General features: G+C 47.7%; 1 protein-coding gene across 1 annotated transcript; it reads right to left on the reverse strand.

Annotated features, from left to right (window-relative positions):
• Nucleotides 1-740: 740 nt before the first annotated feature.
• Nucleotides 741-13,066, reverse strand: LOC144107055 (XK-related protein 5-like). Its single transcript, XM_077640032.1, has 3 exons — nt 12,915-13,066; nt 10,183-11,646; nt 741-5,834 (listed from the first exon to the last, which is right to left on the reverse strand). The coding sequence occupies exons 2-3, from the start codon at nt 11,413-11,415 to the stop codon at nt 5,511-5,513; spliced, it is 1,557 nt and encodes a 518-aa protein (XP_077496158.1). The 5' UTR covers nt 11,416-11,646; nt 12,915-13,066; the 3' UTR covers nt 741-5,510.
• Between the last annotated feature and the right edge of the window lie 11,968 nt (nt 13,067-25,034).

Genomic DNA, 25,034 nt, shown 5'->3' on the forward strand with positions numbered 1-25,034 from the left:
TACCGATGCGAGACCCGTAGTGTCTGAAGCCATAAACTTAAAAGACCCTGAAATGATTTCGATGGGCATATTCTAGTGCAACAGATCTGTAGAGGTGGTCTTAGTCAGTGTTCGAGTCCAATTTGAAAGCTCTGCGTAGACCCGATAATTTAGAAATAATTTTTAGAAATCGCACGCTGGCGAGTTGCAGATGTCGCGCGACCAATTTCGGTTGATTAGGCATGGTTCCAGAGCACTAGGAAAGTGGAGAGGGAACATAACGAATTGGCTTAAACCTGTTGAGTGACCTCCGCGACTCACCAGTGTGAATCTGCCTTTACAAAGGCATAGACAAGGACCGAGCTGGCAGTTCGAAATATCGAGATTTCCGAATTCACTGCCACTATACTACATCCCTTGCAGCACTATGGAAGGTAGAGACCTCCTCAGCGAACAAGGAGAGCGCGTTAATGTTTTCCTCCACGACTCGTCGTCTGCTCGCGGCATACACAGATGTGGTTAGGAAGAGTATAAATCAATGCTGCCTGTGCACCATAAGCCTATGTGGCCTTACGCACGCTAAATGCAACCTTTTTGCAACTTTCAATTCAGCGTATGAAAATCAACGCAACGATAAGCTCAGTGTAGTGGCGCCATCTGGTCGTTGGGACAGGAACCAATTTTGTCAACAAACCGAGGCTCCTCTTCAGGCTAGAAGCGCCTGAATCGTCACTCTAAAGAAAAAATAAAGCAAATTTATTGCTTGTATCTTTTAATATAAGTGAAACGAGGCGAAGCAAAGCAGTGCCCCATTTACAGACAGTGAGCGCACTGAAAGCAACAGTAACAACGACCTATTCAGTTCGAGGCAAGATGTCCTGCTTCGAAGGGCGCCACCATTTTGGAAACAATCTTTTAATGTGTGCAGCAGTTATGCACGTGAAACCCAGAAAATAGTGTAAATAATGCGAGTGTACGGTTTATGGGGGTTTAACGTCCTAAAGCGACTCGGGCTATGAGGAACGCCGTAGTGAAGGGCTCTGGAAACTTCGACCACCTGAGTTCTTTAACATGCACTGACATTGCACAGTACACAGCCCTCTAGAATTTCGCCTCCATCGAAATTTGACCGCCGCGGCCAAGATCGAACCGACGTCTTTCGGGTTATCAGCCGATTGCCATAACCAGTGAGCCATCGCGGCTGCCAGAACGTTGTTTGTGCACTCATCGCAGGTTTGGTAGTGATAGTACTATAAGGAACTACTGAGATGGAGTATAGGCAGAGCATGCAACATTGAGGTGAAGCCAGCTTAACAACTGTGAATGGGGTTCCATATATGTCACTTCTTAGTTGGCACACAATTAAAAACTGTGACACAGAATGCAGAATGGAACTGCGAGCTAGATGGTGATGTACTGCCACTATCAAATGGAACAGCAAATGTAGAAGATTTTAGTTGAGGCAGATTGAACATTAGTGCATTTTGATACCACGAAGACAGCTGCATAAAACTGTGAATAGACCCTGCCTGTATTTCGGCTCCAGCAGCTAATATCAATTGTGTACTGGTGTTCTTGTTACAGTTCTCCTGCCTGAATTTCATTTGACACTGACAGCACCTGCGAAACACAGAAGGATGAAACACAAAAATTACTTCAGAGTTGTACCGTCACTTTTTGTGTTTTTGTTCTTCAGCGCTCCCGCACGGTGCAGGCATTACCAAAGTGCCCTGCACGCTCGTAGTTACTGTTGAACAGCTGGCACAAAATTCTAGTAGAGAGGTGGAACCTGCCAAAAGTATTGCAAACAGACTTGAAGCAGTCAAATTTTTCTTGCACACAAATGAAGACAGCCTTGCCATTACGTTGTTGATAACCAACACTGTGTGCATTTGAACTGGTCCAGAGCCATTGCCTTTTAAAGAAGTGAAACCCTGACTCTGAACATCGTCGAGCACAAGAAACAAGTGCACAACACTATAGCACATGCCCCCATCAATGGCGTTGAATGCAGGGAGACAGCACACAGAGACATTTTTGTGACACTTAGACCTGGTTTTGGACCATGAGAAGAGTGTGTAGGAGTTTTGTACCTCAACTCTTTCCAGGTCCATAAGCTGGCAGATGTCTCCCATAGTCTAGTGTTGCATATGGAGGCAGACTTTGACCTCTCAGTGAGGTCTATAAGAGGGGCTAAGTACAGCTTGTAGCGTCTTAAGTATTGACAACTGCATAACAGAGGTGATATCTTTGTGTGTCTGAAGTGCAAATGCTGATAAACTGATACTCCATGTGTTTGGCCAAACAGCTTGCAAGAGATTGTACAAAAGAGAGAGCAACATGAGCATTGTTCAGGCTTAAGAAAGGCATGTTATAGAAGGTATGAGCATAAAACAAGCAGCCACATTACCGTCAGCTATTATTTTTTAAAAACAACCTGCGAGGGCCCTATGTAGGAAACTGACAAGAGTATCAGTAAAAAAGTGTGCCTTCAAGATGAGTGAGACTTGATAGTGGCAGCAATAAAGAACATTCATTAAAGGAACACTGAGGACGAGTAGAAGTTGGCCTGCATAAATAGAGTATCGTGCTCTAATCATAGACGGGCCACTCTCATTGAAAAAGGACCTTATAAGCTTGAAAAGACCAAAAAATGAAATACATGTGTCACTGTCACTGGCTGGCTCTATAAGTAAAATGCGTGTGTTGATGCCGATTTTTGCCAAGGACCCCAGAGGCTATATGCTACACTGCCATTCACTTCAAAATGGTGGCATCCAGTCCTTCTCGGTGTGCACTCCACAGGTTTGAATCAACTGGTGGGAAGATTTTTAAATTACATTTCCTCGCCAATAATTGCATCTTTCACTGCCGAGCCAGAGCATCATTTTTCACTGAGAACAACAATTGGAAGGAGTAGTCCTTAGCTTCCCTTTAAGTACAGTGTAATCCACCTATAACGATACCAGATATAACGATAATCGCTTATAACAATCAAATTCTTTAGATTTATCAATTCTCCCATTGCCCTTATGTAAAAATAAACCGTATACATAACGATACAATTATCGGCGAAATAACCGATACAACGATAAGATTCTGGCCACCCAGATGACGAAAATTTTCCTGAAAGTTTCATAAAAAATAAAATACTTTGAACCGAATGACATAAAAACTCTGAAAACGGACCGGCGTGGCAAAATCCGTGAGGGAGCGTTGTCTACAGCCTTGGGAACCAAGCGCTATCATTGTCACAAACACTGAAGGGTGGAACTCTCACACAAACCTAGTTTCAGCCTGACATGGCTCAGAATTAACTTTTTTTTTAAGCATTCGCTTTTCTTGCGTTCCCCTGTTTTACGCTGTCCCCAGCACAGTTCTTGGCAGCGCGCCAAGATGCTGTGCGCCGCCGATAACATCCCAGGGTGTTTATCTCTTGAAAGGGCTGGTGTTGGCTCGTTCCGCGAACTTAGCACAGCACCAAGACGCTGTGCGCCCTTGACAGGAGCACTGGTGGCGGTGGCTACATGCATGGGGGAATATGTGGGTGTATTCTTCCTCCTTTTTCTGCCGGTCCAGATATAATGATAATCGGTTATAACGATCAGATTTTCCGGTTTTCTCAATATCGTTATAAGTGGATTGCACTGTATATGCATTTTTCCCATCACACTAATGTTTCTTCCTTGCACCATAACCACTTGCGCATATCATGGTTACTAGTCTAAATCACAGAAGGCAAGCTCTCCAAGTGTCAGACTATAATGACATACACAACGAACTGACAGGCCCTTGTACATACTATACACAACTTAATGTAGCAATGTATAAAATCTATGAGACATATCATCAGGCACTTTGGCATCATCAATGGAACATGAACTAGCACAAAGTGTTTAAGTGCAGCGGCACTGACCCCAAGAACTGTACCCACCGTGATGAAATCCGGCGAGCAGATGTAAACGACAAAATATGAAAGTATAGAGGCAAGCTTTTCTTAATAAGGAACTCCATAATTGCCATTGGTATCACTTAAGCTGCCTCTAACATCTCTTGGCATGCAGGTGGAATACAAACCTTCCAGCCTAGAACAAGAAATTTCTTAAAAAGATTACTCAGTCCAATCTGTTTCTGGTAAAGCCTTCATTGTGCCTGCCTCTCAAGCGTTTCTGAGAAAGACAAGAAAAGATGGCTCAGTGAGCATGATTCTGAAAAGGGGAATAGCATAATTAGACACAAGTTATCCACTTTCGACATGCACGACATTAAACTTTCAAGCATACTGCTGCAATAGGCTTGTCTCTTGCAATAGGTGCTGCAATGGGCTTTTCCATATCCAGATTTTTTAAGTCCTTTCGTGGCACAAGTGACTGGTATTCCAACTTTGATCTTGCAAGGAGAGTGAAGCTCTCACCAATTGCCTGAAGCAGTGGAAGTGGTTGTGGCACTCACTTTCAATGAAAACCACAACCAAATGAACAGCTATACATACCATCTGCGCCACGGGTATAGACAGCTTGAATCTTGCCGCAGTTGCATAAGCAATTGGTAGAACTAAAAGCAGAACACATGCAAGAAAAACTTATACGTGTTACTAAGCTTATTTAATAAATACACATATGTGGTTATATATTTTTCGCTCCTTAGCAAAATAAACCAAATTTTTGTTTGCTACTTTGGAGTGCAGATGGCTGCTAAGCAACTGCAGGGATGTCCAATCTGCTTTGAAGCCAAGAGCAACTTCCACTTGCCACGGTGCGCAGGTTGCTCACTATCCTGTGGGCAGGTTGCGATAACGCCACAAGGTCACGCGACCTAGGTGGCCTATCTACTTCCTAGGATGCTTCCCAGGTGATTTTTCGTGTTTTTTGTTCACGGTCAATGACTCCGCCGCCGCCACCGAATTTTCTGTGACAGGAGCTCCTTAATGCTATTCTGTTAAAAGGAGTGCCCAAATCAAAAGCGTATCGGCATTAACGTCTGCCCGACTATCTTGATAGCTCAGCCCCACATCTGATTCTGCTGCTTCAGCCAACTGGTGACTGCTTCAAGGGATTAAAATCAGATAATGGGTACCACTGTTAAGCCTGAATTCCATAGCTGCATATGTCATGTTTTGTGCTACACGAGAGAAAACAAAAGTAAAATGGCCCTGCCAAATGGGAGAGGATGGCCAGGGCCAAAATGCAATAAACAAGATGTAGGCAAATGTACACTCTGTTCAATACTTTTGACATGAAGCTGATGCCTTTGTAGGCAAGGCAATAACAGAATGGTTCTTAACAGGTAAGCAAATAGAGTATGGACAACTGTAGCAAGACCTTATAACTGCCTGCATAATACTTTGACAAAACTGCCTGGCATTGAAATCCCAGCATCTAGTAGTTGACAGTCTATTGAGTATTTGCACACAAATTTAAAACATAAATACACACACATAATGTCCCTACACGTGCACAGATCTTGCAAGTCAAAAGCACAGGGGCAGGAGGAGAGAGTTCAACGCAGGCGCTCACCACAAGCCACACCCATCAAAGCTGGGTTTCAGGTCCGTGCGGGCGTCCCAAGAACGTCCGGCAAGTGCGAAACCGGGCTGAGGCGTCCTCGTCGGCCGAGTCCACATCACCATCACTCGAGTTGCTCTCGCGGAATGTAAATGGTCGCTGGGTCCACCGGACTTCCCGCGGCTGTGGTGGCACTCGGAGGCTGCCCACAGCTCGCTCGGGATCCAGCCGCTGCGGACAGAGCAGGATCTCGGGGGAGCCCCCAAGCAGGGAGCGGTAGCAGAACTGCGGAGGGCTGCGTAGCCACGGTTGCTTCTTCGAGCGTGGAATAGGCTGCCGCGGTGCTGGTCCCTGCACAATAATGGACAAACGGTGAAGCCAGTGTTGGTACCTGAGCTAGATGGTAGGCAATAGTGGTGGCAGGCAGTACAGTGCAAGGGAACACATGGACACAGAAGAGCGTGGAACACTGAACTCCTGAGTGCATGTAAAGAGCCTCTGCAATAATGTTTGTTTGACATGGCCTCTGTGCTTAGCAACAGGCCAGTCTTCAATCAAGCAGGCTAACCTCTGTTGCCTTCATTCAGTTCTCTCTCTCGCTCTTATTCTGGACAAAGATAAAGGTCGCTAGTTAAATGCCCTTGCTGCGACACCATTCCTTTTAACTCATCTTTTAGAAGGGTCCGAACATTCTCCACACACTGCATCATAGTGCAGCATAGGTCTGCACAGGTCTCTCCATAAGGGAGGGGGGGGACGCTCATTGCAGAGCCTCTTCAAGTCTCAAGTCTCGGTAGCGGGGAACAACAGGGGTCAAAATTTAAACCTGCTCCCCCCCTTCAGAATGGGGGAAACTTTCTCCCTTGCCCTCCCTCTGTGCACGCCTATGTACTGCAGCAAGAGTCATCTACTTCCTGTTTAGTACCTTTCCACATATTTTTTTTTTTCGTGCTTACATTTCACCAATGGTCCTGCAAGCTGTGGTTATAACAATTGGGGAATGGCAACAATGCCACTTTAGTTATTACAATTAGCTCTGAAAACACGAGGACAGAGACAGGGAATTGAGGACAGACGAGGATGGTATCAAAAGGGGCACTTCCACAGGAACCGCAGGAGGGCAGATGTCTATGCATTAAGGGTGGACGGTATTACAAGAGATTACCCCAACAGCCGAGGCCTGCAGAGAAGTGCTGGAATATGAATGCTACAGGCTTGTCTGAGGGAAGGGCTGCCTACCAAAATGAAAATGCTAGAATATTATTCACAAACTGAGCTTCATTCAGAGCACTTGCGCTTCAATGGCCTGAGGAACTTGGTACATCAATTCGAGGTATTCAACATGACCATCAGAATTGTTTCAGCGCGACTCAAACGAAATGTCATTGCAAAACAAACATACCATTTTAATGCACGGTACAGTTATGGTCCGATAACTCGAGTGTATGCTGACCCTTAGTGCAAAGGTCGGAGCACTTTGGAAGCCCAGCAGTGGTGGTGGAGTTACCTATTATGACGCTGAAAAGAACGGCTGCACAATTAGTGAACAGCTTGATTAGGCTTTTGTTTATTGAAATGAAACATACTTTTTCTCAAATCTACATACCGCATGCTATGTGGTTATGCTTTACACCACCAAAAGAAATTCCTTCTCCTAGGCACTAGTTTGTTTGTGCTCAAATTTTTCCGGACAGCACATTCGGTGGGCAGTTCTGCACAGTGCTTAAACAATACATGTAGCAGAAATGGAAAGCTACTGTTGTCATTTGGCCCATTTGTTCAAAAAATAAATCTCGGTTCTGCTTGGAATAAGTGAGAACCACCCTGTGACTGGCTGAAATGAGTATACAAGCAAGTTTTACGATATCTGTATAGCTCCGCCTTATTGATTTGTTAGTCCCATCTATACCAGGCAGACGAGAACACTGGTTTCTGCCACTCCCTTTTTAAACATTTTAAGGAGAACTGAACCATTTTTGAGGTACTATACATGATTCAAGGATTCGAATGTACAAAGCTTGTAGGTAAAGCGCACAAAGTTTTTTTGCAGTAGTGTTTAGAATGGTGACATAATCGCCGAGTAAAGCCGCAAAAACACTTGACCTTCGCACCAAGTCAGCCAAGTGTTTTTTATTGGAGAAGTACCGCCACTGTAGGTGACATCATTACGTGACTCCCTGTTTGACGCTCTGCACTGTGGAGAAGCTTGAACGCTGTTGTGGCTTTATTGGGCGATTATGTCACTAGTCAATAACTGCTAAAAATAGCCAGCAGCCTATGGTTTTCGGGGAAAAATGCTCATGCCTATCCGACTTGTAGGCCTGTGTGGTTCTGCTTATGTGCAAACATAGCCCTCAATTACCTAGCAGCTGCAGCAATATGTTGCTTTGTTTGGATGCGTTACTAGCTGCGAGGCAGAGAATGAAAAGAGATTTCTGCACAAACACGGGTACGAAGAAACCGCTGGTGAAAGGAAAGGAATTCATTTAGATGCAAGGAATAAATGTCCAGCCCATGGTTCTTTATAATACATCTTTTAGATACATGAAAAAATAAAGCCACGACTGCTTTGTTGAGGTCCTACAGTGGTCTGCACCATGGTTACAGTGGAAGACTGGTGTTTTAGGTATTTCTCTCCAAATATGAATTCGAACAAAGCCTCCCTTCAAATAATTTCACACAGACAGTGATGGGTGTATGTCGCACAGTCTGGCTTGAACATCTATCCACAATAGTAAGGGCTTCAACTGAGAGGAAATGGTTTCCCGGGTTCTCGAAATATTACCAAGAACAAGAAAATGGCCAGTGTACCTTGATTTGGAACCAGAAATTTACGAGACATTACTTCAACTACGCACTGTTTACTCTTCTGCACCCCCGTGCCCTTTATGTGCTGTTCGTTAGTCATTAAAAGAAGATCATTAAATGTGCAGACAATTACCAAGCAAGGCATGCACTAATAAGCTAGAGGCAGGTTGCATAACCTGCAGAGCTTGATGGTTCACCAAAGGATGAAGAAGGGGTTACAAAAGCTCATTCTATGCTGCTTTAAAAAAAACAACTTTACACAACATGCTGGGTGGCTCGAGACTTACCCACCAAGTTTAACTTATTTATGTTCAAGGGGTGAGAAGAAAAATCGTCTGCCGTATACTTCCAGTTCCAACTTTGATCCACTGCTTGCCTGTTTCATTGCAGCTGCTGTACATGCTGGCATTCTTTACTCATTTATCTGCGCTGCGACGTCGGTGACTGCACTGCACCATCTCAAGACCAGCTTGTGCTACGTATGTGCATGAAATATGTATGTGTGCTACGTATGTGCATGAGAGACTGAAGGTATAAGATTCCAGCCATGTGAGCCCAACTTCACTATGACACATGGCTGGCAACTGCAAGATGCCATTGCAGGTGCTCCTGGCTGCACGCTGTAACAATGCAGAAAAGAAATTTGAACTCAATAATTCAACTGAAACTAGAGTACTGCTGCTGCAGTACTGAGCTAGCACAAATATAACTGCACAGTTCCACAGGCCAACTGACCAGCTGCTCTTCTTTCTGTACTGAACATACAACACATTTTAAAGTAAGGAACGGAGAATGTGATCAGGCCATATGCAAGCAGGCATAAAGGCTCAAGTTGACCGGCACAACCTGCTGAAAGTGAGATACCATAAATGGCATCACAAAGGTTTGCACACTACACATAGAGAAATGATGGCATGTGCTATGTGAGTGCACATTGGCTTCATCAGTCTGTTTTGCCAGCAACTATTTCATGAAATGAAATAAAGAAAATAACATGAAGAAACATGCTGAAAGAGATAGTGATGCTGGCTGGAATTTGGTCTTTACACTTACACACAAAAATATGAACGCTCAACAGAGAAGCTGACAAATCAGCCTACAAAGGCAGGTCGTTTACGTGTAAACTGTCTGCACAAAGGAATTTGTACTTAAAGAACTATAGACGTCTTATTTTAGTTGCTTGTTTTCTCCTATGCGATGATGCATAACCACCATGTGGTGTTTGCCTATGACTGCTAAATTTATTTTTGAACTTCTTCGCTCATGCTGTTTTTGTTTCTGTTTCACCAACTAAACAATGGCTGCAATGCATAATAAGTGTTTTGGTCTCATGTGGCATGAAAAAACTGCAATATAATTGCTCATACATTGTTTTTGTTCCTCCACCTCTTGAAGCAGAATGGTGTAAGCGTTGCAGCGACTTAAAGCTACGTACCAGCGATTATACTGCAGTTTTTTTCATGCCTCATGTGACCTAAACTCTCTTTACATGTCACAGCCATTGTTAGGTTGTGAAACCGAAGCTGAAACAACCTGAGAGAAGAAATGCAATTATAAATCATCTAGTGGTCACAGAGGAAAACCACTTGCCGATCCACACATAGTAATGTCTTTTGGATCATTGCAAAGAAGAAAACACGCAAGCAAAAGTTTCGTATTGTAAACTAGGAAGCGCAAAATACCGGACGATGGACAGAGTAAGGGACACAAAAACTTGTGAACCTGTTTTTTGTGTCCCTTACTCTGTCCATCGTCTGGTATTTTGCGCTTCCTAGTTTACAACATGCATCACCAACTAACCCGGCAGCTTGCTCTCCTGAACTGCAAAAGTTTCGTGTCTATAGTCCTTTAAACAGTGTATGTGCAGGAACTGCGACCAGTGAATGAATACCTGTAGTGTTCCTCTTGGGGGCAGCTTTCCCTGCTTCATCTCCTCCTCGATGGCCAAGAGGTCCTGAAGCTGCTGACGCCGCTTCTCCTGGAGCTTCTGCTGAATGTCGACTGCCGGCACCACGTTGCTGCCAACCGGGGCACGCTTCCAGAAGGGCTGCGCCGGTGGTACAAATGACGAAGGCTTCTTGCGCTTCCGTTTCAAAGCCGCTGGGTTCAGCCGGCAGTTGAACACACCCGTAGGAGCCGCAGGAGCCGGCGCTCGCGGTGGAGGCACGAGCCTTCGCACGTGACACCACCGGTAGTAGAGCAGCATAAACCCCAGGCCTAGAAAGAACCCTCCCCACACCACAAACAGCACCAGGTCCTGCCCCCAGTGTGGGCCCGGCTTCAGGGCAAGCCAGACGGCCGTCAAAAGACTGTTCTCCAGGAGCATGGCCGTGTAGAAAGCTGCACAGCGTGCCCTACCGGGGCGACCGGGGTCAGGCCGTAGGTTGACATAACAGATCGTGTGCACATAGGCGAGTAAAGCCCAGTAAGCCAAACGGCGGGCGGGTGCTTCACCACGAAAAAGCCGCGGGGGTGGAGACGCTAGCCAGACCAGCATGGCGAGCCAGTGCAGGAACAGTACCGCCAGCACCCAACGGCCATAGAGAGAGGCATAGAGAATCAGGGCACAGGCCCGTGCAGACACAGTCCCCAGTCTCCAGGCCAGCTGGCAGACTACACCCAACCAGGTCAGCACAAGCCGATGGAGCTGTCGGCGACGGATATTCTTGCTGAAGGAGGCCAGGGCCCAGCAGACGCTGAAGAGCGATAGCAGCGCCGAGACGCGGTCTAAGGGCGCGACCAAGCTTGGTGCTGGCTGTGCCCAGGCTAGATGTAGCTGCAGCAGAAGCATCGGTGCAGCTTCACCAAAGCCATGGATGAGACGCAGCAGGCACAGGTCAGCTACCTCCTGTTTGACACGGCTCAGGTGAACCGGAAGGAGCAGCTTGAAGTAGCGCCACAAGACACCTGCTTGAAAAGCATGCAGTAGCAACACGCCTCCACGGCGCGCCTTGGTCTTGGCACCGCGCTGGAGGTACCAGTACAGTGAGAGGCCCTGACTGAGGAGGAGTGATCCCAGAATGCTTGTGAGGGCAACAGAGAACCAGACGAGCTGCTGCCGCACAACCAGCAAGGTGTACGCCACCATGACGTCGAAGACAATGTCACAGAAGTAGGACGCCATGGAGATGATGTTGAAGAGAACATCGCACAGTGGCAGCAACTCCTGGCCCGAAGGCTTGTGGGAAGCTTCTTGGTCCGCTGCAGTGGGCGTGCCCTCTGCAGTGCCCTCCTGGGGCGGCTGAGGCGACGGGGGAGCCAGGGCTCCGAGACAGGCGCCAGCTCTCGGCCTGGCATGCTGATCAGCACATGACTACCTGTTGCCTGCTGTAGCTAGCATTCTGTGCGATGAGGTCTGTGAGGACATGGAGGGAAGAACAGCGGTTGTCAGCGGTCTTGATTAAGCACAGCCCAAGCAATGCCCATGGCCCCTTCTAGGGATTAAAAATATGCCTCATGGGAAAGCATGATATGCCTGTACTTCTTACAATAAGGGAAAGAAGAAAAAAAAGAACAGTGTGCGGCTCGTCGTGGCAACACTGCAGTCGTATCTCGCGATAAACACACAGTTTGTTCATAGGCTCGCAGAAAGTATTGCAGTATGCGTTCAGATTAGAATGTGAACATTCTGGCTGGTCGGGACGCGAATTAGAGAGAAAAGAATCTGCAAATGCACTATTTTAGTTCATCTTGCGTTCAGATTAGAATGTGAACATTTTGGCTGGTCGGGACGCGAATTAGAGAGAAAAGAATCTGCAAATGCACTATTTTAGTTCATCTTGCGTTCAGATTAGAATGTGAACATTTTGGCTGGTCGGGACGCGAATTAGAGAGAAAAGAATCTGCAAATGCACTATTTTAGTTCATCTTGCGGAAGGTCACAACACAAACTGCAATAGCGCGCCCTTCAGATACTGGCCGCATAGCCCATCGGGCGACGATGGTGAAGGCATGCAAGCCACGTCACGAGGGGCGCCAAACAGAACTTGAGTCTGAATGCTACTGCATCGGCGAGCTGCCGCATATCTTCAGAACATTTTCTCACAATAAGATTTTACGCTGTGGTCTGAGCGAGATTTCATTGTTGCGGCATCTTGCTGCATATCTGCCCATTCAATGGATCCCTCGGAACACCAAAATAACTTCCCTCGGTCCGCTTCATTTTGGAAACGGCACTGAATCAAGTTGCGAAAATTACATACTGCACACGCACATCTAAATGTTTTTAACGACCAGCAGAGTGTTCATCCAGAGAAAGAGTAGGTGGTGATGGTAAAAACTTCACTGTATGCCGGGAGAAAAACTACCATGATACACGACCTAGAACCGGCGCGCACACATAACTCCCAGCTTCGAATACTTCTTGTTCCGCTTTGTGAAAAACAACGGAAGCGCTACCGGGCTAAATGCGTGCAAATGCGCTATGAAAGAGAAACACAAGCGCACGGCCCGCATCGCTTCATGCGTGGCGCTAACGATGCTCCCACATTGTTAGGCACTTTAAACGGGGCGCATTGAGCGATTTGTTTACATTCCGATCATACTTGCCAAGCTTCCGACATGTTCGTGGCAGTCCCCAGCCCCGTTTTGCGGGAGAAACGCAACTCAGGAGACACGACTCACCGCTCGTCGCTTCATGTGGACCGGGTTTAGCGTATGAAGCTCGATATTGTCCGCAGAATACAGATCACGAACCCTTGTCTTCGAGAATCGGCACGCCGAAGGGCACAGCAGAGAAAGCACCCACATCAAGCGCTTCCTGCTCCCTCCCCTCCGCTTCACCAAGCGGAACAGGTTGTCGGAGAGAGTACGCAAGGAGGGGGTGAAAAGAGAGAAACGCTCGCACTCCTCCTTTATGCCGGCTTTTTCTTATTTGAACGTCGAAGCCGTCAGAATAAACATGATAAACCCATGGACAAATAGACCTTGACATTAAGTCGAGGAATACGTGGACGGATGATTAGAGTGCCCTATTTGAATCATGGCTTTAATTTTTTATTCCCTGGAAAGCCTGGAATACTCGTTTCACCCGCTTCCTTGCTGCCTGCCGCGGCGGCAGCTTTTCGTTGGAGGCCAAACGCAAAAGGCTCCCGTGTGCTGTGCGATGTGAGCATACGTTAAAGAACTCCAGGCAGTCCGAACTGTTCCGAAGTACGGAGCCCTCCATTGCGGCGTTCCTCATAGCCCTTGTGTCGCTTCGGAACGTTAGAGCCCCACATCTTTTTACTAAAGGCATCGCAGAGAGTCTCTCGTGTGTTTTTATGAACTACTACTGCCGGCTAACGAGGCGACGCAAAAATAATTTTTTTTTTTTGGTCTGGGTACCGGCTCACTCATCAAACCTGGGGAACGAGGCAGCCCACGATAAAGCTCAAGAATACATCGTCCGAGCTGTGGACCCTAACTCGGATGTTTGAATGGCAAGAGGCGGCCTTAATACCAATTTCGAGATCACTCAGCATTACAGGCTTGAAAGGCTAAGCCAAACTAAAACTCTCCCTAAGCATGCTATCCTAAGCGATGCGCACCCGGATAACTTTAAACCGAAGTGCAGCAAATGCGGCGGCAAAGTCACCGTAGACCACATTTTCTGGGACTGTATGGCAGATCCCCCATCAATATCTCTTCAGAAGCTCGCACACCCGGGTCCATGGGAGACCTTGCAGCTCAGCTCCGACCTGAAAACATTACAGGTCATGAAAAGAGGTCACCGCCAGTCTCCACTGACGACCACTATGCAAGGTCAACTAATTAACCCACTTGTAACTAAAGCTGATAGTAAAAGTTTTCCAATCCAATCCGCGAACCCGCACCTCACCTGTACTTTCGGTCCAGGTTACATCACGATGCTCCACATAACGTCCATATTTTTTGATGGTCATTCCAGGCCTTATTTAGAGCTCGCAGGAATTCGTTGCGCGCAGAGCTATGTAAGGATGCATGGTAGAACCTTGCTCACCAGGTGAACGGTCAAGGCTTCACGCAGCCCGACGTGGAGTACTAGCGCCGCTTGACCGTGCTTCAACATTGCGTGGGCGCTGCAGTACAGCTCGGCGAAGCACTCACTGCTGACGTTCTCCTGGATCTTCGGGACGGCTCTCGGCAAAAGCTGTCAGAGGTCCTCGGCGCTGATCGCGAGAGTCGGCCGGCAATTAAGATATTGAAAAGCGCACTTTCCGAGCGTTTCCATTCGTGGAGAGCCCGGCCATGGCGTCTTCCCAGTTGTTGTTCCCATTCGTAACTTGCGCCATCCGTCAGACTATATTTCCCTCCCTGTGAAACAGCTGTACGTGATCGACTGACTACGTTCATGATGGAGTGCAGGTCCTATCGCTGTAGGATATGCAGAGGTATATGAATATGAGTCACACTTCTTGCTAAAATAAACTGATGAAAACTGGGGTTGACACGCTGAGCGAAGAAACAACGCAGTAATCTTGTGTGCTAAATTCGATGCCAGCGTTCAAACTTTTTGTGTTTGTAAAAGTAAGGCGCTTTTCTTTTAATGCGAAAACATTACTAGGCTATGTCGGCGAAAAGTGCCCGCAGAAGGTGTCCGCAAAATGTGTGCTCAAAATGTGGAAGCAAAATATAAAACCCATTGAAAAAATAAGGCCACTGGACGTCCACGGGACGTCCGAAATGTCCTTCCGACGTCCAAGGGTGTTTCAGTGCCTATTGGGAAGATGTCGAGATCTGAGAGCTACTGCGTCCTCTTCTTTCGTCAAAAACGTTTCCTTTCCTCAAAACACATGCGTGCCATTTCTTCACGTAAGCAGTTTAAGTGCCCTCAGAATTTTTTTTCCTTTTAGCTACGCCTAGCAGTTACCCGCAGCTCCCACTCGCAAGAAATTCCTTTGGTCCATGTCTCAATTTATGTGTCTGGATCTCTCTTTCGCACTTCAGTACGAACAATGTAGAAGTTAGTGCAGCTGTCTGCAAAAAAAAAAAAAAACAGAGGAAGCGATTCTACGTACCAGAAATTTACCCTGTATTTGAACCTTGCTCATTTCATACGTGTACACGGTCGCAGTAGTGTGGCATCAAGTGAGGTTGCGATAATCTGGCAAAAGCATCCCTCAGCGGCCCTGTGTTACCTATCCTCCCGGCTACAGCATATCACAACAGCTAGGTTCCGGAGACGTAGACTGGAGAACGCGCAAAAACGGGTCTCTTTTAACATACTGAACATTACATCTGAGATAATCCCGGGCCGTATTACGGAACTGTCACAAATTCTGTCTCAAGTTATTGACAGTGACGTCAAATTGACGAAACGATGCGACGTCGCCGCTTGTCGCAACGAGGAATAATGAGCCATTTACAGCAGGGTGGCGCCCCGAGGGCATTTATTTGCACAGCAAGGGGCCGTCTGCTATATTTTTATAAAAGACTTAATAAATACGCAGAGATCAAAATAACTAATATTTTATTTTGCCAAAATATTGTGTTTGAAATTCAAAAATATTAAGCAAAATAAAAAATGTACGAAGTTGTGCTATTCAATTTGCTAGTGGGTAACTCTTGCTGCCGCGGGGAAGCGCTGACAGCGGTAAAACGTCAAGCCGCTTTGCATGAAAGCATCTGATTCCACGCTGTGTTATTGTTTTTTACGCGGCGCCTGAACTAGAGCTAATGTGCGGTTAACCTAAGTGCTCAGAAAAAAATTGAACGAATGCAGTGAAAGCTCCGTGCCTGTAGAGCGAGCTTGCAAGGAGCGTATGGAACGAAATCGACGAAAACAACTTGTTGAAGTATGTGTTGTTCGGCTCTTTCGATCAATGATAAAAATGCCAAAACGTGAGGTGTTGCAATATGTGATGTGTGGTTATCTGTTCCTTTTCCATGGGAAACAGAAGACGACCACGAAGTGCGATTTTCTGGGAAAAATAAAGTGCTTTGCCAGCATAAGCGTGTTTTATTTATATGTAGCTCTGGCAAAGAGGTGACCACGGGAACCCACCCCTTTGCAGATTGCTTCCAACACCAGCCGCACGCATTTGCCTACCATCGGTTGCGCGATGCCGACGTGCGCAACGTTACCAACGGCAGCTTGAAAGCCACCGGGAGCAAATAACCACAGTGCACACAGCACCTGCCGCCGCGCCGACAGCGCGCTAGCACGCAAACCTCCCAGTTCATCGGCGACTTCGTCGCACAGCCACTGCACAGTCAGCTTCTCCAGTCGAAAAAGGCGTCGAAAAAGCTTGTCCGGCAAGTCAAACATAGTCAAATGTGTCCATAGTCCACGTGTCCATAGTCAAACATAGTCACATATAGTCCTTCGCCGTTGCTCGCCCCGGCCATGACGGACCATTAGGAGCGAGACGAAGCCGCGCTGCTGTATACCGCCTCTAAATTTCTACCCGCAGAAGTCTGGTTTGGCGGTTTTTCCTATCCAGGCATTTCACTGTGAACCCGAACCTGTAGATAATTCAGGCTTATTTGCCGCCACTTCACGTTAATGAGAAGGTTGTTGGAGGAGCCCTTGCAGCAGCTTGGCCTTAGATTCAGCAAACCGCTCTTGTAATTATTTGGAGCCACCGTATTTGGGTACACAGCCAGAGGTCTGTTTGTTAAGCCGTTCAAAATTTCTTGCTGGAATTTCATCGACTGCCTTGCTAAATTTTACAATTTCACCTATCAATGCGGTAGCATCAGAGCTGTCGTCACGCCAAAACGGCGCCGATTTCAGAGATGAAATTCGCTGATTGGTCTACATGCCACGTGACCTTGTCACGTCATCACAATCTGCCCTGATGGGCTGCCGTGACACGTCGAGAGATGTTCCATTCCATTCCATTCCAAAAACTTTTATTTCCATCAGAAATGGAGACCCCCTACTCCCTACCCCTGGCGCGCAGGCCTAGGGGCAGGGGCCGGGGCCTCCGCGACTAGATGCAGGCAGAGTTGCTGGCTCTTCGCGGCCTCTACCGCCAGATGGATGGCTTTCCTCTGCATGGCGGGGTCCGCGCTTTGCAGAATGGTCTCCCAGGCTTCTCTACTATTTATTCCTTCACTGACCCCTGGGGAGTGTATGCATTGCCAGATTATGTGGTCGAGGGTCCCCCTCTCCCCGCATTCCTTACATTTATCGTCTATGTCTTCGTCTTTCAGGACGTGTGATGCCCATACCGGATTTATGTAGTTTCCTGCTTGTAATCTGCGCCAAGTTGTTGCCTCTCTGTTTCCGAGCTCTTTGTCCGGTGGAGAGACAGTTCTTCGCTGTAATCTGTAGTTTTCTATTATCTCCGTGTATGTCACCTGACCATGTGATGTCATCACAACCTGGCCACCGTGGCAACTGGCAACCTTGAAATCATGGCAGGTGGCAATTAATGATTAATCGAGAGAGGTTTCGTAACCTTATGACGTCATCACATCCTGCCCACCGTGTTGTGAGCTACTTAGCTTCTAGATAGATAATTGCAATCAGAAATCAGAAAAAATTATGATATATGTAAACGGCACCGTCACAGCATAGCGGATACCTGCTGCTGCAGATAGCAGTGAAAATATGATGGTTGATAGACCGACAATTGCAAAGCAACTGACGCAAATAAAGGCGGAAGCTGCAACATAAGCTGGAACATGTGAAATTAGTGCTTTTGGCACTCAACTGCCTAGGCGACCTAAGCGTCCCCATGGTTTTTTTGTGTTTTTTTTTTTCAGTGCGTGAGTACTAAATGTGGTTGTTAGTGGCTATTTATTAACAAAAAAAGAGTCTGAAATTTCGCCAATGTTTGTCTCCGAAGGCTATCTCCGTGACCTAGAGGTTGTTTAGGAAGAGCAACCTGGTCCTCACAAGCACCACCGGTGGCAGCACCTGCCATCGCAGGACAGTGGCGCATCGCTTAACCGCTGCAGCAGTAGTGGAACGAGGACTCCCAGTGATCTGAATTTAAAGTAGAAAACGGCCAATTCCGCATATAAGGGCATTAACCCAATAACTCTGTCGCGTGCATTTAGGTGGAGCTTAAGTCCAATTTTGCCGGTATTCGTCCGAAGACTGCTTGACTTTGAAAACCGAGCCTCGAACCGAAACTGAAGTACTAGAGCACTTCACTCGCATTTAGCCTAACCACGCTAAATTGGCCGCCATTTTTTTAGTCCATGTCCTCCATGAATTCAATCCCCCCGGGTTGCTCTTTTTTCTTTTTACCACGTAAATCTACTGCTAAAACGCTTTCTATGCCTCCCAATTTTTGGCCGATCCACCAATAAAAGTTTTTATGGTAATGACCTCCAGGATCCACAACCAGGGACGAAAACTAAGGGGACAATTCAGTTGGCGTCAAGGGTATGACGGGATAGCGTTAATGGGTCCTTTCAGTGGGCTCTCTCCGCACACAGAACACGGACACTGTGTGAATCAAAAGATGAAGCGCACTTTATACTGCTTGTGCGCCATCTGTTGAGGAAACGGCATACATCTGATCACGGACGTTTTCCGGCGGCCGCCAGATGCCGACACCACTACGTTGAGTCAAGGAAAGAGAATATGAAACGCCAATGTGCACGTTGCTTCTCACTTAATTACTACTTAAGTAATTAAAAGCTCGGTAACTACACAATACTCATTAATCATTCAGTAGACGCCAGCTGCGATGAACCGGACAGAAGGGAATATGCGGGTTGTTTACGCACGCACGTTCTATCACGTGCTGTCCACATTAGTGACGACGATTCCTTGTCCAACTCAGTGAACAAGGAACCCGTATGCTGTTCCCAAACGTATGTACATCTTCAGACTTTGTCAGTGACCATTATTCACTTTATTCCATGCCTGATCAGAAGAACTATCGTAGAAGCCTTTTCCAGAGATTTTTGCAGAGTTTTTTTTCCAAAGTTGCGAATAGGCCTGTGCAGACACGCACAGAACGTCCGGGAGGCATTTCGAAGTACCCGCCGTGGTAGCTCAGTGATTAAGCCGCTCAGATACTGAGCCGGAGGGTTCGTGTTGGATCCCGTCCGCAGCGGCCATGTTTCGATGGAGGCGAAACACAAAAGGCCTCTCCCCCTATCCTCTCTTCTGTCCCCTCACCTCTTTCATTTCATTTCTCCATTCTGCCTGCTATCCTTTATTTCCGCTGTCACAGCTCTGGTGCTTCAGTATCGATGGCAGATGCTAGGGTAGCAAAAATCGTTTCGTTCCTTTTATTATTACTTCAATAAAACCGCTTATTACTACTACACAAAAGGCTCCCGTGCACTGTGCGTCGTCAGCGCACGGTAGAGAACCCCAGTTGATCTAATTTAACCCGCAGCCCTACACTACGGCGTCTTTCACAGTCCGAGTGTCGCTTCGGGGTGTTAAATCCTAAAATTAAATTAAAAAATGCGCAACCGCGCTCGTTAACCCACCAGTAAGCCAATGGCTCCCGCATTTTGTTATTTTTTTTTGTTGCGCCTGAGTGTAATTCCGTCTTGATAGCCATCTAACTGCGGCGCTCCTGTCAAGAATACTGGTATTTTTCAGCTGTAACTGAATTGCGAAAGTTGTAATCGTTGTGCGTTTATCGTTTTCCAGTTTAAACAGAAATGTCCACCCTTAGGTTTGAGGGCCACTAGTAGGGGGCTCCAGATTCATTTAGACCACCTGAGGTCCTTTAGCATGCACTAACATCGCACAGCGCACGAGCTTTTGTATTCCGCCTCCATCGAAGTAAGGCCGGCGCTGCCAGGACCTCACGCGCGATCTTGAGGACAGCAGCTTGAGGACAGCAGTGAGGCACTGCTACGGCTGAGGGCATGCAGTGAGACGATGAAAAAAAATGCTTCATTGAAGCCTCTATGAAGCCTAAAGTTAATCATGAGACCAACACTCTTCTTCCTACTGCTACATCTCACCTTACCTCCTTCACCGCTACCACTCTATACCCTGACCCTCCCACTTAGCTCAACATGTGGGGCGGCCAAGGCCACCCCCATGCACTACCTGTGGGAATGCCCCCAACCTATGCAAGCTCCCCTCATACCCAACCCATCCCTCTCCTCATGGGAGGCTGCTCTGCGTGCTGCTCAACCAGCTGGCTAAACATGACTAATGGACAGAGCTCTCTGTGAAGCCCAGGCCCGCGGACTCTTGGACAAGTAGGAACCCACCCTTGAGTACCTTTTTTATTTTCTTAAAATACAGTTGTTCCCCCTCCTCGTCTGGTCTCCTGGACCCAAACGCAATGAAGGGCGGGCATCCGAAAAGCTTCAACCAACTGCACTCTCTAGCTCTCACAGCCCCGACATCAGATAATTATCAGCGGAGAGAGGATCACATGGAAACCTCGGTGCTATGTCTTGCCGTGAAGCGAATGCATAACCCAGGCGATCCACACGAAATCACCTGGCATCACTCCGTTTCCGGGAGAAAGAGGAGAATGAATTTTGCCGCGATTGTCGCTTTATGTTGGAAACAAAGAAGAGGTGCTGGCCTGGCTCGAGCTATCTCGAGAAGTGGTTTTTCCATGAGCGGCAACAGTATACGTTCGATCTCGTCTCCACTCTTGTACTGCACTGCGTACTGGGAGCATATTGGTGGCGAATTACGACAACAGGTACCAGGGCGCTGTACAACAGCACACGACCGGAGAGTTCAGGATGGCCCACAACGCTGCCGGGCGCGGTTCAGGTCTTGAACTGCAGTCTCCCCACTGTTCGCCCAGCCCGGCCGGGGAGCGCAGCCGCGACCAGCAGCACCCTTCCAGTCCGCGCAGGAGCAGACGTGGACACGGGCCTCTCCTCGCTTGCCTGGCGTGCGTGCTCTTGTGCGGGGCTCTGTTCCTGGCGTTCCTCCTCCTGTTCCCGAGAGCCGTCTGGCCGAGGAAGCTCGAGCTGAAGGATGCTCGTAACTGCGGTGAGGCCCCAGGCATGGGATATCTCGGAATCCAGTTCCAGAAGTGCGCGGGACAATCGTGTTCCACTGCCGTCTGCGGTCACATCAACTCACGCGTCACGTGCGATGCGGAGCTACGCGACTTTAAGGACAAGTGCACGTGCTGCGACTGGTGTCTAATGCGTGCCTTAGCCTGCGAACAAAAAGGAGAAGACAGAGAAAGTTTCACCTACTGCCAGCCCTTGTGCAAACACCTTAACCCACTGTGATGGCGTCTTGAGAGGCTATCGCAATAAAAATAAGGCTTTATATTGCGCATCTAAGAGAGAACTTTTTCAAGAAGTAACTGTTGAGGGATAGATGGACGGATCGTGTATAAGGTGACACTGTCTGTCTGTTGTTCCCCGGAAGAAAGAAAAGGAAAATGCACAACAGACACTGTGACACTGTGATGAATACATTTGCGCATTTTAATTTATTTCGGGAAAATGCCCTTGATCAGCCGACCATCTTTGTTGTCGGGAACAGTGGAAGGCGAGGGAGGAGCGCAACTTTGATAAGGAAGCAACCGAAATAAGTTTGAATAAAAAAATTCTAAGGACGATTAGGATACTCCCTAATGCGAAATTTGATCGCAGCCTTGTAGGCATTTTGATTTTTTGGGCGCGGCAATGAGCTTGTGTTTCGGCGGTGCGATCGGCAGGGTCCTCATGGCGGTGGCGCTTAGCTGCTGCTTCAGCAGCGCGCACTTCTGGATTATGGCGTGGGTGGCGCTGAGCCTCTGCTCGGGCAGCTCGCTTAGCAGCAGCGGCAGACGAAGCATTTCCACCGGTTGCGTCGCTTATTCTTGACAAAGAATTGGCTTAGACTGTTTTGTATTGTATTATATAAGCGGGTGGTTTATACTAGGAAGACAACGCTGTGAGTGGCGTGGCCGACGCGGTCAATATATCGCGTGCAGCTCATTTCACAGCACCGCCCGCCAACGGAGCGGAGAGTAGCGCGGCTGCGAGGAGGAAGCGCATGGGCGCGCGTGCCGCCGCGGTCAGACCATCTCTCCCCTAGTCACCGTTCCTCCGCTCATGCAGTGGCGATGGACGACGGCACGCACCACTCTGGCGCCATCTATGAGTGAGCGGCGGCACTCTTCGCTCGGTTACACCGACGACGACGTGGCTGAACCCACCAACGGGCGCTTAAGAGCTGCCCTCTGGAATGCGTACCATACACACACAAAAAAGGATAGCCTAGTCGTCGAGAGTAATACCCCTGTCACACGGGCACAGCAAAGGCCTTTAAGTATCAGGTCCTTATATCCAAAGGCGTAAGGAGTGCAGCTACACGGCAAAAGTGTTGCGCCTTTTCCGCTAAGGGCCTTGGAGGCGAAGGCGCTCGTCAGTGACCTTTGGAGCCCAAAGGCGCGGCCTTAGAGAACGTGCGATTGCAGTGCGGTCCAACGTCAAAAAGTAAAAGGAATAAAAAAATAGATACAGCCAACAATGTTTGAAAATATTTTTTACAATACAAAAGTTGTGTCTGGCTTTGCTTTTTGTGCGGGTGTTTAAATTTTATGCACAGATTTCAAGGCAGTGAAAGTGCTGCAGCAACACAGAGTGCCCCAGGTGGCCAAGGCAATACTCAAAACCTGTTGCTGCTGCTGATGAGAGCAGCTGTTGCAGTACTTTAAGGAAACTATCAGAATAACAAAATTGTCTGAGCTCAACGATTGAACAGAATATTCCACTTTAATTTTAATACACTAACTTGAGCCGCCTCGAGCACAGCAGCGGGTGCTAAGCCTGAACAACTGTTTCACCTTTGTGCTACACCGTGTAGCTGCGTCGCTGCTCCTTTAAGCTTTCGCTCCTTTGGTGAAAAAAGGTGCCTTTGCTGGAAAGGTCTTCGAGGAATGCCGTGTGACAGGGGTATAAGTCGTGAGCACGAAAGGCGCAGCGCCTTTCAGAATGGCTCATGATTGAAAACTTTATGATTTGAATGGGGTAAGGGGGTTAGTGTGTTAGACGGATTGGCAGTCCTTTGCGGAGGTGGGCATTTGACCTAAAAAATCTCGACCTCAACACAACCTAAAAAAAATTTGCCGACCTCACTCAACCTCAACCTCATCGGTTGAAGTTGAGGTCTCCTGAGATCCACTCACCTCACTTTTCCTGAGGCCACTGGCCACCTCACTCAACCTCCAATTTTGAGGTGGAGGTTGGCTGCTCGACCACAGAAAACAAGCAAACAAAAAGCGAATAAGTTTTCCAGTTAAAAATAATTCTGAGAATCCTGTGACAACGTAAAGGCAACATGATGATGGCACAATTGGGATGACAAGTTATAAAAATAGCGGAACTAAGCAGTCTAATTTTTTAATAAGGTGTGTACAGACGCTATTGATGTGCATGCAGTAGGAGAAGCTTATAATCTGGGATCAACCCTGGTAGAGTTTATGGCATGCGGACAGCGGTGTCCCTTACGCGGTTACCACCAGTACGTTGGAGGGTACTTTTGTAGCGAGAGCTACACTGGGCTACCAGTCGAGAGAGAGAGAAAAAAATTTTTTGGCGCCAAAAATTGGTCGATTCAGCGGGACCCGGGTGTCTTCATGTTGAAGTTCCACGTGTCGCTACCAGTCGAACATTTCGCGGCGGCCGGGAGAGGCCAGTTGAGCGCATAAGCCGTTACCATGGCAACTGGAGAGGAGCAGCGCCCGCGCGCCCGCTCCACCGTCGAAGCCGCGTGTGACGTCACGCGGATGAGCAGTTGTGCGCATGCGCCGATACCATGGCAACCAGAGAGGCCCCGCAGGTGCGTCGCGCGGCTATATCGCAACGTTTGATATGGATGCAGAGAAGGAAGGAGAGTCCAGCCGCTGCTAAACGGCGGTATAGACAAGAGAAGATTAGCTCTTCCTATCCTCAGGTTATCGCCTGGCACTTGGCTACCCAGCAAAGAGAGAATGAGCGTAAGAAGGTGAAGAGAGCAGCGGAGACGCCCGAACAGAGAGAGGAACGGCTTTCCAAACGGAGATGCCAGACTGCCGAGCGTAATAGACGGCGCATAGCCGCTGAGATTGGGGCCCAATGTCTCTCATTGCTAAACATACAGTGACCTCAACAATCTCAGCCAGGGAAACGTACCTCTCGCTACGGATATCCTGGCATAACCGAGCTAAGCCACTGCCAATTTTTTTACAATAAGTTTGCTTCACTAACTATTTGTAAGCTGCAGTGTCAATATTCAGAAACCCAGCTGCTTCGTGATACTTGTTCGTATTGGAAGCCGCTCGCTCATTCACGCACGAACCGGCAATTCACAAATACAGGCCTTCTACACCATCTACCAGAAATTTGGGAGGGGGGAGGTATTCGCGATACTAGAATAGGTAGCGAGTGTAAAGAAACGATGTGCTTTTCAATGTGGCGGCTACGCAGACGCATGTCATTATATTTCGATTTTCTAGCTCTATCCCTCTTTCAAGGTCATATCCGCAAACAAGTGTCCGCAAGAAACGGCACCATGTGACGTCACGAGCCACGCGACGATGATGGCGTCCCACAGTTAATGCCAATTAACAAATGCTCTACCCATGCTAAGATACACGTATCAGGGATACTATATTCCATTACATTTAGTGTGTTGGTATAAGGTAGCCTTGCCAGAAATGAAGGTATCGGGGTACCGGTGCCGAAAATACATTATTAGTGTATCGTGTATTTCAGCGATACTCGATACTCAAAAAATAAAGAAAATGGGCCGCTCATTTTGAATCCGCTGTGTCAGATTTCGGGCCTGCGGCGCTCGCTCAGGTGGTAGCATATTGAAAAAAGAAATGGAGTGCGATAATAAACAGACGATGCCAATGCCATGCATGCCTGCCGTTGCAGACACTGTGCGCATACTTAGTGGAC

Source organism: Amblyomma americanum, chromosome 10, assembly GCF_052857255.1.
Source record: "Amblyomma americanum isolate KBUSLIRL-KWMA chromosome 10, ASM5285725v1, whole genome shotgun sequence".
Classification (NCBI taxonomy): domain Eukaryota; kingdom Metazoa; phylum Arthropoda; class Arachnida; order Ixodida; family Ixodidae; genus Amblyomma; species Amblyomma americanum.